Genomic DNA, 18,927 nt, shown 5'->3' with positions numbered 1-18,927 from the left:
ACCATGAGGGGGCGCTAGATATCAGCTAAAATGGGCCATTTTATTCCCCAGCCTAATAACAGGGTTGTAAATGGGCCTGTAAAATAGCATCTTAACATGTTCTTGACAGACCAAAGTAGCATACCGTCTATGTTAACATCAGAGAACAAGGTCAAATGCTCCGTCCATCTATTCTATGTTGTCTTCATTTTGAAAAGTGTGTGTGTGTGTGAGGTCCAGCAGCGCTTACTTGAGTGTGAAGACATTCTTCTTCTTCTTGTAGCCGTTGTTGACGTCGCAGATGCAGCCACTGAGGCTGAGAAGAGGTTCGTTGTTGTAAGGTGTGGCGGTGTTCTTGGCGTCCTTGTAGAAGCCCAGCTCGCCCTTGGACAGCACGCAGTAGAGGTTGGCCCAGGACCTGCTGTGGGTGCGGGAGAAGGGAGAACAGCGCCACCGTGAGCACGGACAGAGCAACCGCAACGCTGCTAAACACACACCATCTACTCACCTCGCGAGCACTCTGAGCAGAGCAGAGCAGGACAGAGGGAGACGGAGAGAGGAGCGAGCGAGAGAGAGAGTGACCGCTAGAGAGGAGAGAGAGGGGAAGGGACGCCATGGCGGCACGGGCCTGGGTGCACTGTGGCTTACCTTTACAGACGAGGAGAGGAGCGGCCGGCAGCAGGAGGCAGAGGGGCAGAGAGAAGAGACCAGAGATTGGTTAAAGGACAGTGCGGAGGACGGGAGAACACACAAGAAAAACAGAAGTAGGACACAGCAGAGTGGACAGGCAAACTTTGAAGTGCATCATACCTTCAAATGTGCATTGTACATGTATATAAGCAATATACATCCAGTAAGTGTGCATCTGCATTTGCGTGTGTCTGTATGTGTGTGTATGTCTATGTATGAGCATGCTTGTGTGTGTGCCTGTGTGCGTGTGTGTTTGTGTGTGTGTGCGTGTGTGAGTGTGTGTGTGCATGTGTGTATGTGTGTGTGTGTGCATATGTTTATGTATGTGTGTATGTGTGTGTGTGTGTGTGTGTGTGTGTGTGTGTGTGTGTGTGCATGTGTGAGTGTGTGTGTGTGTGTATGTGTGTGCATGTGTGTGTGTGTGCGCATATGTTTATGACTGTGTGTGTATGTGTTTGTGAGTGTGTTTATATGTGTGTGTGTGTGTGTATGTGTGTGTGTGTGTGTGTGTGTGTGGCAGGTATAAGCTGGCCGGCCCCCACTCGAGGTGTATCTGCGGCAGCCCTGCAGTGACCTTCAGTCTCTCTTGCACTGGCCTGGTGCTGACTCGTCCACAAGGTGGACTGAAGGGCTTGAGCCGAGGCGGGTGGATGGGCAGGGAGGACGATCTCGTTCAGGGGAAAGCGATGTGTGCCCGGATGGCGGCAGCCTCTGAAGCCCCCAGATCCCAACCCCGCATCCGGCCCACATCTGGGCCAGATCGGGGCCAGGTCTGGCCCAGGGCGCCACTGCCATCCGGGAAGGGAACGGCTGGCCACTTGGAAGTGATGACCGCACACCTCTGCTGAGTCCAGAAGTACCCGGTGGGTTCCACCAACCAAGCAGCTGGTTGGCTGGCTAAGTGCAGCTTGCTTCATGCAGGTTTTTTTTTTTTGTTTGCGAGCAGTGGAATGGTGAGCTATTCTTGGGCAGTCATTGGGTTAAAAAACATTTTAGAATAACTAATGCAGAAGAAGGGACATTTTGACTTTATAAAAATTATTATTACCCCTACCCCCTTGATATAACTTGGCTGACTGATGCTGGGCTATAACAATATGGATGAATTTAGGTGAGATAATTTAATCACTAGACTGAAATTAGCAGTGTGGATTGTTCATTGTGAAACTAACAAGCTAACTGGCTATACAACAGCAGAACAGCAAATCACTAACAACTTATAGCTAACTGACTGTATTTTTCCCCAACAAATCTTACATTGTGCTGTCATGTTTAGCAGGATTTTGGGTCCAGATCATAAAACTGTGCAATGCTAGTGACAGGTTAGTATGTATCTGTTCTTCACATGTTACCTACAAAACATACCTCAAAACATACAGGACCTTAAAACCTTTATAATATATCTATATTTTAGATGTCCAAAAAGGTATTTTGAAATCCCGGATGATGGGATTCACGAAACTGTAGGCCTACATTAGCTTTGCAAATTGGTGCAGCTGTACAGAAATATCCGTTTTAAGGCACATTTTACCATCTCAGAACTGCCCAAACACCCTCTCTACCCCCGCCGGCACTGCCTTGACATATGTTACTGCTGGATGGCAACTCTGAGGAGAAGCTAGAACATATGTTAGTGCCAATTACAAGCCGATCTCAGCACCAATCAATCGGACATCGATTGGTTAGGTCTGGTGTTACTGGTTTGACGCATGCCAGGGTCATGCCCAGTGGGTCCACTCCCATACATCCAACTCAGCTGTGAGAGCAGCGTCACTCTGTCGCTCCTGTGACTGTGTGGTCTCCGTGGAAACCTTCCATATTAGTTACAAAGCCAGCGCTCACTGAAGCTCTAACTCTGTTTGGACAGGGTAACAGTTTTCAACAGAATGGAACGAGATCAATCATACCTATACATCCAACAGAAATGAACACTGGCTTGATAACTAAAAGGATTCTTGGAATACTTCCCCCTGAAACACTTAGGTATATACAAATACAGGAATGTGTTTTGTATGTGGTTTTGATAGACTATGTCTACATGTAAACATGCTGTGACTCTTGTGTTAATATGCTGTATTGTAGACTTGATCCAGGTTATCCCTTTTCTACACTGAGTTGCTGGATGCACCTTCACAATCTTGAATGTTAGACATAATCCAACACTAAATAAACAGTGACAGCTAACTCAGTACCTGTATCTAAAAATCATCTGTATCAAGATGACCAAATGAATCTACATGAAGATACTGTACGCTGATGAAGACACAGCAAAAATACAAAGTACACTGCACAGCAGCCATTTTGAACATGTTTCAGGGTGGAGATTCCTGTCAAAGTGTGACCAATCGGCGAGGAGCAACAGAGTGAAGTCCACTTCACGGAGAGTGACGACAGCGCGCGCGGGCCCCACCTGTTGGCGGCCTTCTTCAGGCTCTCGATGTCCAGCTTGCGGAACAGGAAGCCCTCGTGCTGGGCGGTGTGCGATGGCGGCTGGGGGACGGATGGGCTGCTCTGCGCCGGCGCTGACCGCGAGCGCCGCGCCTCCCGCACCTCCCCGCCGCTGGGCTCCTTCGGCCGGGGTCTCCGCCGAGGCTTGGGCCGGTCTCGCGCCCGCGGCCGTTCCGGTCGGGACACCTTCTCGGGCAGGCCATTGGGCAGGCGAGGGATGTCCCCTCGGGCCTGCAGACGACAGTTAGGCCAGACTTCATTCATGCAGGTATAATCCATTAAAATAATCCTAAACTATATGACCAACATATTGAAATGAAGACAGTAGAGTATATTTTATCCTTAGTCTGAGAAGAAAACTGTTTGGCCAGACTTCATTCATGCAGGCATACTGTAAGTGTGCATTATCATTTTGAAATCATATGATCCCACATTGAAATTTAGACAGTACAGTATATTTTATCCTTAGATATTGAAATTAAGACCTGCATGCAGGTATGTGGTGTATGGTATCACTTGAAGATACAATGAAGTAAAGTCAAGCACAATCCAAAAGACTAAGTGCTGGTTAAAAAAAACATACCGGAATATTAAAAGGTATGGAATAAATTGTACACCATATAGTTCCCATACGGTGTGCAGTCCATCCCATACCTTTATTATAAAATTATGACACCATACTCAAATGAAGACTGAAGATCTAAAATCTTCAGTCAGTTTCCATACCAATGTAATACCAGTTTATCACTCAAGACAACAAGGGACCTATGGCATCTTGTGGTGATCTATGTTTATAACCCCCTTAGCTATGGCATCTTGTGGTGATCTATGTTTATATGTCCCTTACCTATGGCATCTTGTGGTGATCTATGTTTATGACTCCCTTAGCTATGGCATCTTGTGGTGATCTATGTTTATAACCCTCTTAGCTATGGCATCCTGTGGTGATCTATGTTTATAACCCTCTTAGCTATGGCAACTTGTGGTGATCTATGTTTATAACCCCCTTAGCTATGGCATCCTGTGGTGATCTATGTTTATATGTCCCTTACCTATGGCAACTTGTGGTGATCTATGTTTATGACTCCCTTAGATAAAAAATCCTTTAAGTATACAGATGCCATCATTTCACATGTTTCTCATAATGTTGATGAGAAATGTGTTTCCGTCATTATGTATAGTGCATTGATTATAGGGCTTTAAGCAAAATACACTGCATGGTCTGAGCTATGCTGTACAGTAACATTCGTTTTGAATGTTTCTCATTGCATATTCACACACAAGCTTCTCTTGGCATTAAATTTTCACCAGTTACGGTTGTGTAGAAAAAACACTCACCACGGCTGCCTCCCTCTCCTGCAGCTGTTCCACGATGTCAGCTAAAGTGGACCTCTTTTCCCTGTTCAGAAAACATGCTGTATGAGAGCCATGTTGCTCTTAGTCATGCCAAACAGGCCTATTTCATATGGCGTTAGCATGCCAAGTTAGCTATTCTCCATCATTATATACTGTAGGTTCATATTGTAAAGACACCTTCACATTTGTCAGCTACACAAAGACATGACAGCAGTGTCCAGCATGGATTAACTGGTAGAGATAGAGTTGTCAAAGACATAACAGTGTCCAATCTGATCTCAGAAGTCTCTTTCTTCCACTGTGCTGGCCACCACAACACAAACAAACACCATCCTTAATAAGTGCTTGAGTGCATGTACAACTAAACCTGTCTCCTCAACAACTTGAAAGGACAACAGACATTATAATAACATTTTTCAGTGTTGAATCCCACTAGCCAGCGACAGTAAGAAAAAATGATAGCAAAGACAGCACCTCGTCACATGGTATGCAAAAATTAAAAGATGAAAATAATTTATGGCGGTGCTGTCCTAGTTATGATTTCATTAGCAGTGGTGTGGCTCTCTCCGTCTGAGGCAAAGACACAACCATCCTGCTGAGCGCTCAGTGACTTCTCCACATCACAGTCAGGAGCGCCAGATTAGAGGACTGGAGTGTGTTAACTGAAGTTTATCATCTGTGAGTGGCATGTATTACAAAACACAACAACAATCACAACAACAACAACATCAACAATAACACACATGCATCAATGCAGATAGATAGACATACAAACATGCATAAAATGCATACCTAAATTACAAATACATACACAAAAACACAATACATACATACATACATACTGTCAAATACAAACACTCAGACATTCACAAACACATATAGACTGTATACACACACACAAACAAACACATATAGACTGTATACACACTAACACATATAGACTGTATACACACACAAAAACAAACACATATAGACTGTATACACACACAAAAACAAACACATATAGACTGTATACACACACACACAAACAAACACATATAGACTGTATACACACACAAAAACAAACACATATAGACTGTATACACACACACAAACAAACACATATAGACTGTATACACACACAAACAAACACACTTAGTCACTGTGTTGTGTACTCACGTAGAGCGCCTGTCTGAGTGTTCCCTGTCGCTGGACTCCTGTCTGTCCAGTCTGTGCCTGTCCCTCCTGCGGGCCTCGTGGCCCTGCCCCTGGCCCTGCGCTGGGCCGCCCGCCCCCTCCAGCTCGCTGGACGTCTGTCTCTCCAGCCTCCTCTCGCGCTCGGCCCTCTCCCTCCACAGCTCCTGCGGGAGCTCGTCCCGCCGCGCCTGCACCAGCTGCTCGTTGGAGAGCTGGCGCTCCAGCCGGTGGTGGTGACGCGGCGGCTGCCCGTGGAGCTCGGCCTGCAGCTCGGAGCGGCTACTCCCGCCGCTGCCTCCGCCGCCGGTGCTGACGCGTAGCTCGCTGCTGCGGGCCTCGCTGTTGAGGCGCTCGCGACCCAGCGGGGGGTCCTGGAGGACCACCTCGGCCATGACGCCCACCTCGCCACCCGGGCGCTCCAGGCTCTCGCGCTCGCGCTCCAGCCGCTCCCGCTCGCGGTCCAGCAGCGGCTTCACGGCCTCATGCAGGTGGTCGATGCTCTCCTGGGGCTTCTGCGCCGCCAGCTTGCGCAGGATCCGCTCGGCGCGGCGCTCGGGGACCAGAGCCTTGGACTCCGGAGACCCCGACGCCTCCGACGCCGTGGTGACCACCGCCGCGGTGACCGCCGCTGCTGGTGCCGGTGCCGGGGTCGTCACCAGGGTCACGGGCGGCGACACGGCCAGCATCGGGGGCGAGCTCATGCCCAGTCCGGCGGCTACCCCGACCAGGCCGCTGGTGCGGGCCTCGATGCTGCGCGTGTACGCCGAGCCGTTGAGCACGGGCGTGTAGTTGGCCACGGTGGAGCCCAGGCGGCAGGCCACGGACGAGGACGACGGCGAGGGCTGCGCTCGCTCGCCGCGCTCCACGGCCTGCTGCTCGTAGATGGTCTGCCGCAGGAGGGAGGACGGGGTGGAGCGGGCCGGCGAGATCTCCTGAGGGTCCAGGAACACCTTGCGGCCCAGCAGCGGAGTGGGCGGGAGCTTGCCTTGCTCGGCTTTGATCTTCTCCACCTGCACCAATCACAAGAGCAGCCAGGGGCGCGTTCAGAATGGTGTGGTCATCACAGACAGTATTACACTGCTATTGTTCAGCAGTTCTAAATGGCATTACGTTCAACCATAATTCTAGCAGATAACTGAATAAATAACTTGTGACTGGCTAAATTATGCTGAAACTCAACTAAGGCCACAAATATAGGAAGGTGCCTGTTGGATTCAAATGTAGGACATATTTTTACTTGCAATTGTACTGTAATGATGAAAGCAGTAATATATATCAGCAGTCTTAGGTGTGTCCATGGGTTAGTTACTGTGCTATACGTAGTGGTAAATTGCCATAGCCACTTGTGTTGGCATTATCACTTCATTAACACATATGTTACAGGACATGAGTGAAGGGGCAGTCTCATGTTACAGTAAGCTGGTGGGATCCAGATCAGGGGTTCCCAAACTTTTCAACCCGCGACCCCCAAAATAACCGTGCCAGAGACTGGCGACCCCCACTATCCCTGGATGTGACTCAAAAAATAAAATAAAATGTGCGCACCGGCCATACGCACTAGGCTTATCCAAACACGGGCTTAACGACAACACAAAAGAACAGAGCAGCCTGTTATGATTTTACATATAGAAATTTACTATACGATAAAAGCAGAATACCTTAGTCAAAAAATAATATCCATGTAACTTGAGTGCACATTATTGCTGTCATGCAAACTTAACTTTGAAACATTACTTTAATTTCCATTTTAACAGAAGAATATCTCAGTCAGGGTAATATCCACAAACTGTTTTAAACATATGTACATTGTTGCTGCGCAAATGTACATTTTGCCAACTATGTTTCAGCGTTAATCTCATCTAATGAGATGGATGCTCGCTATGCGCGGAACACAGCAAGTCCATTCTTGGTTTAATTGTGGAGACGGCCACACGGAGATCATCCACCACATTTAGACGCGATCTGTATTTGTTTTTAATATATGTCAGTGCAGAGAAAGTCTTACAGTCGCACAGGTATGTGGAGCCAAACGGCGTCAGTACGTCCATCGCTGCCTTGAATAGCTGTGGATATTCCCTCTCGACTGAAATCCAGAACTCAGCAAGCGTCTTGGAATTAAAATCTGTCTTTAAAGTGCGGTCAAGTGACAACTCTTTTATTTTTCCCAAATTTATTTGATTTATGGAAATCATTTCGCGACCCACACCTCGGCGTCCCGCGACCCCCCGGGGGGTCCCGACCCCCACTTTGGGAACCCATGATCTAGATCACGTTGGGAGGGAACTGTGTGCCTGTGTGAAGCAGTCTGTCTGCCAGCACACACAGGTGTGATCCTACCCCCTTGGAGGCAGTCGTGGCCTACTGGTTAGCACTTCGGACCTGTAACCGGAGGGTTCGAACCCCGACCAGTAGGCACGGCTGAAGTGGCCTTGAGCAAGGCACCTAACCCCTCACTGCTCCCCGAGCGCCGCTGTTGATGCAGGCAGCTCACTGCGCCGGGATTAGTGTGTGCTTCACCTCACTGTGTGTACACTGTGTGCTGTGTGTGTTTCACTAATTCACGGATTGGGATAAAATGCAGAGACCAAATTTCCCTCACGGGATCAAAAGAGTATATATACGTATACATATACTTATACTTATACTCTCTGTGAGTAGATGTGTGTGTGTCTGCCAGCACACACAGGTGTGATCCTACCCTACTCTCTGTGAGTAGATGTGTGTGTGTCTGCCAGCACACACAGGTGTGATGCTACCCTACTCTGTGTGTGTCTACGCATGGTGTGAAAGTGTCTACATATGCGTGTGCACTGCAGGCTTGTGTCTGTTCAAGTATAAGTGCATGTGCATGTGTGTGTGTGTGTGTGTGTGTGTGAGTGTGTGTGAGAGCGTGTGTGTGTGTGTGTGTGTATGTGTGTGTGTGTATGTGTGTATGCGTAAACATGCATGTGTGTATGCATGCAGGCGTGTGTGTATGTGTGTGTGTGTAAGCATGCATGTGTGTGTGTGTGTGTCTGTATGCATGCAGGCGTGTGTGTATGTGTGTGTGTGTATGTGTGTATGTGTAAGCATGCATGTGTGTGTGTGTATGTGTGTATGTGTAAGCATGCATGTGTGTATGTGTGTGTCTGTATGCATGCAGGCGTGTGTGGATGTGTGTGTGTGTATGTGTGTATGTGTAAGCATGCATGTGTGTATGTGTGTGTCTGTATGCATGCATGCATGTGTGTGTGTATGTGTGTATGTGTAAGCATGCATGTGTGTATGTGTGTGTCTGTATGCATGCAGGCGTGTGTGTATGTGTATGTGTGTGTCTGCATGCATGCATGCGTGCGTGTGTGTGTGAGACTCACGGTGGTGAGGCGTCTGAGCGAGCTGAACCTCTCCTCCCAGGTGGCGGCGGCCTTGCGGAAGGCCTCGTGGCGGCGGATCAGCTGCTCCACCTCGTCCACGCTGGAGCCCAGCTCACTGCTGCTGATGAACGGCTCCTGGGCCGTCAGCCACGCCTCCGCCACCACCGCCTCCTGCGCAAACTGGTGCACCTCCAGCACTGGAGGAGAGGAGGAGGGGAGGAGGGGAGGGGGGGAGGGGGAGAGGAGAGAGGAGGGGGGGAGGAGGGGGGGGGAGGGGGAGAGGAGAGAGGAGGAGAGGAGGAGAGGAGGAGGGGAGGAGGAGGGGGGGGGAGGAGAGGGGAAAGGAGAGGAGAGGGGTCGAGAGAGGGGGGCGGGGGGGGAGGAGAGGAGGGGTGGGAGAGGGGGGGAGGAGAGGAAAAGAGGGGAAAGGAGAGGAGAGGGGGAGAAAAGAGGACAAGAAAGGAGAGGAGAAGAGGAGAAAGGAGAAGAGAGGAGGGAGAGGAGAGGAGAGGAGAAATGACAGAGGAGGAGTCCGTAAGATGATTCCAAGCCCAACAGCACTACTGATGCTGCCAAGAGACTAAGACTAGTACTTACTCTGCTGTAGGAACTCCCAGTGGCGGTCCCACTTCTCAGAGAGCTCTCGCTGTTTGGACAGCACTCTCTCCAGTTTGTCCCTGATCTATGTGACAAAGGACAAAGGCATTGCCCATCAGATACACAATAAGTGTTAATCTATGGGAGATTGTACTGTGGAGCATAGATATTAGAAAGCTAGATACCGCATTGGCCGTCGAGTTCTATTAGGTGGCATCATAAACGCGGCCGCGATATTGCTGGGGGCAAACACCTTACTGTCTATGGGCAACACTTGCCGGCAATCAGAGACACCTGTCTGATTTCCAGTCAGAGTCACATGCTCCTCCATTGGCCTCCAGTGATTGTTGCCCCCACCAAGATGGCGTCGCTTACGTACGTTCTGAAGCCCAATGAGGTATCTAGCTTTCTAATATCTTTGCTGTGGAGTATGTATTGTGTCTTCAGTATTTTGCCATTTTTAGCACCCTGTTTTACCAATAGAAGCCAGTAGAGGGAGCGCTGTGTAATAAATGTGTCCTCTCTCTCTCTCTGCCAACATAGAGGCTGTGTATTTAAATAACTTGGAACACTGAACATCTTTGGTCTTACTGTAACTTGGCCAAAACCCAAAATAACCAAGGAACTGGAGAAATGAAAGTTTCTCAAGGGACTGTGAATAAAGCCTGCTGAACAAGTCTGCTAATGAAGTAAGTTAAAGGCTAAGTCTTAATCTTAATCTTAATTAGAGAACAATGTACTATACTGTAGGTCAGTGAGTCAGTCAGCTGTTTGTCAGTCAGTTGGTCAGAGGTGGCAGTCGCATTAAAAGGCTTGCAACCCCTTCTTCCTTTCATTCTTTCTTTCTCTAAGAAATGACACACATCCAAATCAACACATCCACCCACTCCTCCAGGGGTGAGTGGAGCGGGTCGGGTCGGGTCGGGTCGGTCACCTCTTCGGAGGCCGGGTTCCGTGCGGCCAGCAGGGTCTTGCCCATCTCTATGCACGTCAGCACGCTCTTGTCCCGCGCCTCTACCTCGCTCTTCAGGCTCTGGTGGTAGTTCATCAGGACCTCCACCGAGGACACGTCCCTGAAAGGACCAGAGAGTCCAGACTCCATTATTTCTGTGAGGAGAGAGGAGCTGGCAAGGCGAGGAAGAAGAGCAAACACACACACACACACACACACACACACACACGCACACGCGCACAAACGCACACACGCACACACACACACGCACACACAAACACACACACACACACACGCACACGCACACACAAACACACAAACACACACACACACACACACACACACACACACATACAGGCACACACACGCACACACAAACACACACATGCACACACACACACGCACGCACACACACACACACACACACACACACACACACGTACATACACACACACACACACACACACACACACACACACACACACACACACACACACACACACACGTACATACACACACACACACGCGCACACACACACACACACACACACGCACACACACACACACACACACACGCACACACACACACATGGAGGGGTTACACTTGGGAGGGCCAAGACCAGGGCCCTTTGCTGGGGGCCCTAACAAAATAAAATCGCACCAATTGGCTGACACTCTTAAAACAAAAGATTCTTCTGCTGGGGTAAGATGGGGGAGAGGAGGTGGGCGAACAGCACCCTGAGACAGGAACCAAGCTCTGGAACCAAGGCCTCATGTTGGTGACTTGTGTCAGACACTGGAGGGAACCATGTGTGTCAATATCACTGAACATTCAGGAGACATGGGGCGTATACCTAAGACGTAAGTGCCAGGTAGACTCTTAACTCTGACTGTGCTGTGTGTGTGTGTGTGTGTGTGTGTGTGTGTGTGTGTGTGTGTGTGTGTGTGTGTGTGTGTGTGGCTGGGTTTTGGCATATATTTTGGTGCTTGCACTCTGACAATACCCAACAAACCCCACCATTCTAAAGTCAGCAGTTGTTGGTTGCAGAGTTTGTTGCTGTTTACTGGGGTAACAACTTTAGAGGGATGCTGTACTGTACTGGCTTACTCAAACCAGACAGAGGCCCTCAGGGTTTATGGCTGTCTGTCTCTGAGGCTAAGATCCTGTGGAGCTCCTGAATATTAGCACATCAGAGGGGATCCCTTATCTCACCCAGTGTGTCTACAAATGGAGCAGGTCCAAATTATCTCTCTCTTTCCTCTTTCTGGGGAGCGAACCAAGAACCTTGTGTTGAAAAGAGTGCATTCTATGTCCATGTTCCCAGGGTCACAGAATGGCGCTTGATGCAGAATAATATAAAAAAATAAATAAACAGCTTTACAATTTTGAGTATATACATTCATTTTGCATTAATGTCTTAAATGAACCACAGGCAGTATACAGTTTACTAAGGATAAATCGTTACAAAAGTTACAAGTTACAAAATTTGCCTTACTGTAACACTAAACTTTTAATAAAATGTTATATACCTCATACTAGACTAAGGCATTTCACAGATTCAGAAATATAATTGGCAAACACTACTATTATCTATTACAAAATAGTCATTTATAATACAATAATAATACTGATTCACTATCAACAGAGGTATAATACTGTGACATAACCAATCCCCAGTATACAAGTAGGATATTCTGTTTACTTCTCACTTATGTACTTCCCTCTCTCTCTTCAACAGAGTGATGCAGTGTGTATAATACTAACTCATTCACTCACAATACACCAGGGGTGCATTTCCCCAAAACCATGCTAACCTGTTAGCAACTTAGTTGGTTGGCAATACAGAGCTGCCAACTCTCACACATTGAGAGTGAGATTCATTCATTTGATTGGCTCCACGCCCTCTTACACCAATCAAATCTGTGAGGGTTGGCAGCTGCATTGCAACCAACAAAGTTGCTAACTTAATTAGCAACTATGGTTTTGGGAAACGTGCCCCAGGGCATTAACCAAGCCTAGAAACTGACTTTACCAAGCTATTCATCAAGGCTAGGAATATACAAAAACATATTTACTAATTTACTCAAAATGCTTATTTGGTGGTTTTGCATTGGGCTCAAAGTCCAGTAACAGTCCAAACAGCTTTGGACTCGGTGCTATTCAATTGCCTCTTTAGCATACCATAGAGATTAATTTATTCTGCAGTGATAGCGTGATTTAACAACAACTTTTAGTTATGACTTGACTGACTATGTCAAGTTGATGTTACTCATTCTCGACCAACATAAATCAACACTGTAATTCACGTTTGACCCTTTCACAGACTCTTGGGCCCACAAACTGTACACACCTCCGTAACAGCACAGCTGTGGGACAACAATCACCCTGTCTACTGGGAGTAAGTAGGGGCCCTCCCTCTCTCTCTCTCTCTCTCTCTCTCTCTCTCTCTCTCTCTCTCTCTCTGCTGGTCTCTCTGCCTGTTGTCTACCTGGGCTTCTCTCCGGTGCCGATCTGGCAGATGATGCTGTCCATCCACATGAGCTGATCGCGCACCATGCTGAAGAAGCGCAGCTTGTCGGTCGCCGTGGTGATCTGCACCCGGCAGTCCTCGCACGAGACCAGCAGCTCCTTCCAGGCGTGCATGACCTCATGCTCCCGTCGCGCAATGGCCTCCGCCTTCTCCCCCGCGTACACCGTCCGCAGCTGGGCCGAGCTCTCCTGCAGCTGCCGGACCTGCAGGGGCACGGAGGGAGAGAAGGATAGAGAGAGAGAGTGAGAGTGAGAGAGGGATAGATTGAGAGAGAGAGATAGAGAGAGAGAGAGAGAGAGGGGTAAATTGAGAGAGAGAGTGATAGATTGAGAGAGAGGGAGAAAGAGAGAGGAAGAGAGAAGGAGAGAGAGTGAGAGAGAAATGGAGAGTGAGAGGGAGGGAGGCAGAGAGAGAAGGACAGAGGGAGGAAGAGATGGAGAGAGTGAGAGGGAGGAAGAGAGATGGAGGGAGAGATGGAGATAAAAAGAAAGGAAAAAAGAAAGGAAGAGGCACAAAAAGAAGAGGGACAGAAATGAGAAAGCAAGAGAGATAAAAAGAGAGAGAGAATCAAAAAAAGGAAAGCGAGAGAGACTAAATGAGAAAGAGAGAGCAAGAGTGACTCAGTTTTAGGACTCCTGTGGACTGTGCCTGGCGCTGGAGAGCTCAGTGAGAGTGGCTGTTGCTCGCGTGAAAAGCGCAGCACAGGGCTTTTGGAGCGCAGCATGAAGTCATGAAAAATAAATGAGCTTTCGCTGGACTTTTCTTTGGCTAACTCACTCTTCCCTGAAAACCTGATCCGTGGGGAAATTGCAACAAAAAGCATTTCTACGCTAATCCCCTATTGAAATGCCAAGACAAAGAGCAATCTACAGGCAACAGTGCTGCCCTCATAAAAGGACCCAATCTGTCAACTCCCCTTGAAGAGCTGTGAGAGTTGTCAAGGTCTTTTCAAAACCTGTTTGTTCTAACAACTAAGCACTCATAGATGTGTGAGAAGCAACTGATGCAGGCCTATTAGACAGTGAAAAGGTAAAGCTACTGGTTGGAGTTGATGCATCAGCAAAGGTGGTCATATTAGTTACATTCATCCCAACTGATGTGCAAGTCAGTGGGCTGAAGTAGGCTAATAATAATAATAATAATAATAATAATAATAATAATAATAATAATAACAATAATAATAATCTGACGTGTTTATGGTTGGGTGGCCACTGGCCAGGATAACGGTGAGTGGGACGCTATTGTATGCCTTAATTGGACCGTGAGTGGGCTACTGGATAATGGTAGCATGAGTGGGCAGCCGTTTGCTGCTGAGCCTGTAAGTAGGCAGGCTGCTTTGGGACTGGGACTGTGACTGAGATGCTTTTAGCTAATGACGAGTCGAGAGTACAGGCTGATATGGGAGCAAGAGTGGGCTTGCTATGGGCTAACACGGGAAGCGCTAGAAGGCCATGATTAGCTTTGACATCTATAAGTCATCGTTGTGGATCACAGCAGCCGACTATTGGCTGACAAGGTCTACAAGCTGGCCACTATTGGACAGTATACCTAATAGTCCATGTGCTGTGATAGACTACTAGGTCTGTGGATGTTCAGAGACCCTGTGATGTGTTGCTGAATGTCATGCTCAAATGACTGTTACTTTTTAGAGTCTGTAAGTGGGGGCTCCTGTCCTGACCAATCATGGCAGCATGGATGAGTCCTGTCTACTATCGGAGTGTGAGGCTGTGTTTAGGAAGTCTTTTTTGATTAGGAAGGTTCCTATTGGAATTAAAGGAGAACTCCGGTCATTTTTCACATAGATCTCTGTCTCTCGAGGTCACTGAGTACTGTCTGTACGAAAGTCATCGAAATCATGAAAATCATGCCCTCAGAGTGTAGCACTCTAGCTGCCTGGCTTATCTTGCTGTTGGCACTCTAGCTGCCTGGCTAATCTTGCTGCTGGCTGCAGCAACTCACGTTAGGCAACACCGATTGTTTTCGTGTTTTTTGTACAGTAACAGTACTCGTGACTTTGTGAAACGGAGATCTATGTGAAAAATTGCAGGACTTTTCCTTTAAATGAACCAAAAAATATTTAGTGATAAAAAGCTGTTTGGATTCTCTACATGCTTTGGAAAGGAGCTTCAGTGCTTCCTTTCAAGTCACCTTTAGCATAGGGTGCACTGAAGCATCCTTTAGCATAGGGTGCACTGAAGCATCCTTTAAGAAAGAAACGGTGATAGTGACGCCCCACAATTCCTTGCACCATGTAACAACAACCAATCAACTTCACAATAACACCCACCTTCTGCTCTGTACATTAGCGTAGTGACAAACTTCCGTTTTTGTCTTGAAGTTGGCCTACCAGTTCCCTGTTCGTTGTCATCGCTGTCAACAAGCACCTGAAGATGAGTGCTTCAGTTGTAACAAAACGTAAGAAGTACAATGTACGCTTTCAAGTCTTTGAGTCTTTTAAGTTTCTTATAACCGTGGGCGGCTCTAAGGAGCACTGCTGTGTGCCACTGTGTTCTGCTTCAAGTTGATATAAAAGCGATTTTAGCTTCCACCTTTTTCCTAAAAACGCCAGCCTACGTGCACAGTGGTTAGCAAAATAAGGAGGGCAGGATTTTTGGTGTCTGATCACACATTTTGGTACAACTGACACTCATCTTCAGGTGTTTGTTGACAGCGATGACAATGAACAGGAAACAGGTTTGCCAACTTCAAGACAAAAACGGAAGTTCGTCACTACGCTAGTGAACAGAGCCTATAACACCCACCTTCCCATAAGTGCAAGTAGAGTTGTCTTTTCCTGAGTCCTGAGAAACTTCATATCTTTTCTTGAGCTCATGACGTTTTACATCAAGGTAAAAGGAAAGTGGATATAAAAAGACAATAGGACAGATAATGTGTGTTCTAGTGTTCTAGTATCCTACATGTTCTAGTGTTCTAGGCTCATGGACATTTAGGTTGTTAGTGTATCTTTAAAATATCTTTAAATATTCTAAAAGATAAAGTGTCTATCTATCTATCTATCTATCTATCTATCTATCTATCTATCTATCTTTCTGTTGGCAGCCATTTGCTGATAGGTCTACAAAACAGGCTACTACTGGTCAGTTTGCCTTCCTGTTTGTGCTGCTATAGGCCAGTTATATGGATGGAGGTTACCATTGGAGTGTATATGGCAAGGCTGCTATAAGCCTGTAATGTGGATGGGAGATTGGCTGGTTGGCTAACAGCTGAACGTTGTGCTCAAAGAAGTGTTGGTAAATCAGTAGGTGAACTTGTACAGGGGGGTATTGCAAGACATAGATTGGTGACATGGCCAATCGTGTTAAACCTTCTAATAGGAGAGCCCCATGACTTTGTTTTGGAGGGAGAATGAAGCCGTGGGTCCTTTATGTTAGGAGATTTACCACTTACTCTCTGTAAACTTAGCCAGGGTTACTACAGTATGTTTTTGGAATGAAATAGGATTGGTTAACATTTATTTGACCAATAGGCCACTATTGGTCAGCTTGCCTTACAAGTCTGCCCTTCTGTGTTGCTGCTATTGGCTGGTTGTCTGTTTGGGCGGGGTTACCTGGTTGACGAGCAGCTGAATGTCGTGCTCAAACGTGTGCATGAGCCTCTGCAGTGTGCTGGTGTTAGCCGTGTCTCCCTGCTGCGCGCGCACTTCTGGCAACCGTCGCTTCTTATCATCGATCTGAGCCGAGACCTGCAAACGCACCACGCCGTGACAGGATGTAATGAGAAGCTTAGCATACGGATGGAGGGCAGACAGAAGAATACGAGCAACAGCTTCAGTTAGATGGGAGGGCAGGCAGGCAGGCAGGCAGGTAGGAGAGGAGCATCAGTGAAGACTAGCTAGCTGTAGAGGAGCCATATGCTATGACAAGCCAAGCAAATCAGAGAAGTACTCACAGTAGCCTAATATCTGAACATAACTTTACTAGGAGTGGGGGAATGGATGAGAGGAATGAAAAGCTGGAGATGTTATTGCAAGCAAAGAATGTATAACAGCTACAGTCAAAGCATAGTTGCAGTGTTAGCGGTAGTAGCACCTGTAACTGAACATTCTGTAATATGTTATTGTATACCTGAAGCTAGGTTGTAGCCAATTAGATAAAGCTAATATGTAGCAGCAGTTTTGTATGACTGTAGCTTTAGCTGCCGTGAAGCTAATGCTGTCCCAAGTATCAGGTTTCTCCATAACTGTTTTGGATGGATATAGGCATGATCTAGGCCGTCTCCAAGACAGCTAAAGCTACATCACTTAAGCTGTGTTCAGACAGTAGGCGACTCACTTGAGGCCAATCACTAGTCGCCTCAAAAGTTGAAATGAAAGTTAAAGCGTAATTCCGGGTCTATTTCACCATGACAACAAGTCGAACACACCCTTGAGAGCTAGATTATGTTGACTGAAGGAGTACCGAGTTTGACTAGCTTCAGCGCCTCCAGCCAAAAGGCTAACAATGGAAGTGCTTGGGGCAGGCTGCCAAACGTATCCAAAATGAATATTTTTTAACCACTTATCATGCTCAAAATAGCACCATACTTCTGCAGTATTATGAATAGAGCCGCTATACATAAAACAAAGCATCAATAACTTAGTAAGTGTACCAGGAGTTTATTAAAAAGACTGTTTTACAAGTCTGTACCTTATGGTCGCCTCCATCTTGTAAGGAAAGTCCGTACAAGTCGATTACCAAATGCACCGGAGTTCAGTTCAAGGAGGAAAGTTTGTGAATTTATAATTCCATGGAAATGCATTTACTCTCAATATTATTAACTGATATTTGACCAAACTACCACAAACAGCAAAGTATACGTGCATTTCTGGAGCTAAGCTTCAATGCTCCGAAATTACGCTTTAAGTTTAACTTTGTTATGCGATGCCTTGCATCACCTATGGATATTTCGCCTGAAGTTGCTTAACTAATTAACATTCCATGGTCTATTGTCGCTGGTCCTGTCTGAATGCAGCTTTGAGTGGTTATCCCCGCTCCTCCAGCTAAACCCTCAGAGAGCTAGCTCATTAGCGGTAGCGGCGGTGGCGCTAGCGTACCTCACGGCAGTCGGAGAAGAACTTGTGCAGCTGGTGCGAGGCAGCGAGCAGCTGGCCACGTGTCTCCATCAGCTCCAGCAAGTCGGCCCAGGCCTCGTTCACACCGTCCTTCCACTCAGCGATGGTGGCCGCGTCGCCGTGGCCATAATCGATCAGCTCATCCACCATCTGGTTGATGGCGGTCACGCGCTCTTGGCCCATGCTGCCCGTCTCAGAGGCGAACTCTGTGAACTTCTCCTGGAGGATCTAGAGGGCAACGGACAACACATGGCCAAAGACATGAGAACATGCCGTAAGAAGGTCGTGGTATACATGGCATATTTTAGATTTAGATATATTTGACCTTGGCTTTGTCTTCAAGAAGTCCCAAGAGTAGATAAATCTATCATTGACAAATCACAAACAACAGTTCTAATCTTAATGTTCTTCAAATCATCAACGATCTTAACAGTATAGCTACACACCTTTAAACAAAGGGATGAGCCTTTTCACCAGGGAAAAGGGAGTATACAACTCTATAGGGATAAGTAGTAGCCTAACTGAAGAGAACGTCAATGACCAAAGGACTGGTCTTCATTTCTAATCAGTGTCCTTAGTAATGTGATGTGTACTGAAAGCACTGTGTACCTACTTAAGTAAGTAAATATGACAATGTGTCCCATGGCAACACACAACATGTGACCAATGCAAAGCCTCAATACATCTTGTAACAATACCCACTAATATAGAAGTACAATGCCATTTTCAACTGGTCAAAATAAGGTGCATAGAAGCTAAGAATGCTTTCTTTAA

The 18,927-nt window shown here is 47.1% G+C and overlaps 1 protein-coding gene across 1 annotated transcript in view; it reads right to left on the bottom strand.

The window, feature by feature from the left end:
• The window catches only part of LOC121684053 (spectrin beta chain, non-erythrocytic 4-like), a 93,798-nt gene that overhangs the window by 1,511 nt on the left and 73,360 nt on the right, over nucleotides 1-18,927 (bottom strand). The window contains 10 exon segments of the mRNA XM_042063983.1: nucleotides 230-400; nucleotides 3,080-3,348; nucleotides 4,456-4,516; nucleotides 5,632-6,659; nucleotides 9,003-9,199; nucleotides 9,600-9,684; nucleotides 10,534-10,672; nucleotides 13,041-13,285; nucleotides 16,651-16,785; nucleotides 18,136-18,381. Of these exon segments, the coding sequence (XP_041919917.1) occupies nucleotides 230-400; nucleotides 3,080-3,348; nucleotides 4,456-4,516; nucleotides 5,632-6,659; nucleotides 9,003-9,199; nucleotides 9,600-9,684; nucleotides 10,534-10,672; nucleotides 13,041-13,285; nucleotides 16,651-16,785; nucleotides 18,136-18,381 (2,576 nt within the window).

The sequence above is a fragment of the Alosa sapidissima genome, chromosome 15 (assembly GCF_018492685.1).
Source record: "Alosa sapidissima isolate fAloSap1 chromosome 15, fAloSap1.pri, whole genome shotgun sequence".
NCBI lineage: Eukaryota > Metazoa > Chordata > Actinopteri > Clupeiformes > Clupeidae > Alosa > Alosa sapidissima.
Note: the sequence above shows the minus strand (reverse complement) of the source record. Positions and strands in the feature narration are given on the sequence as shown.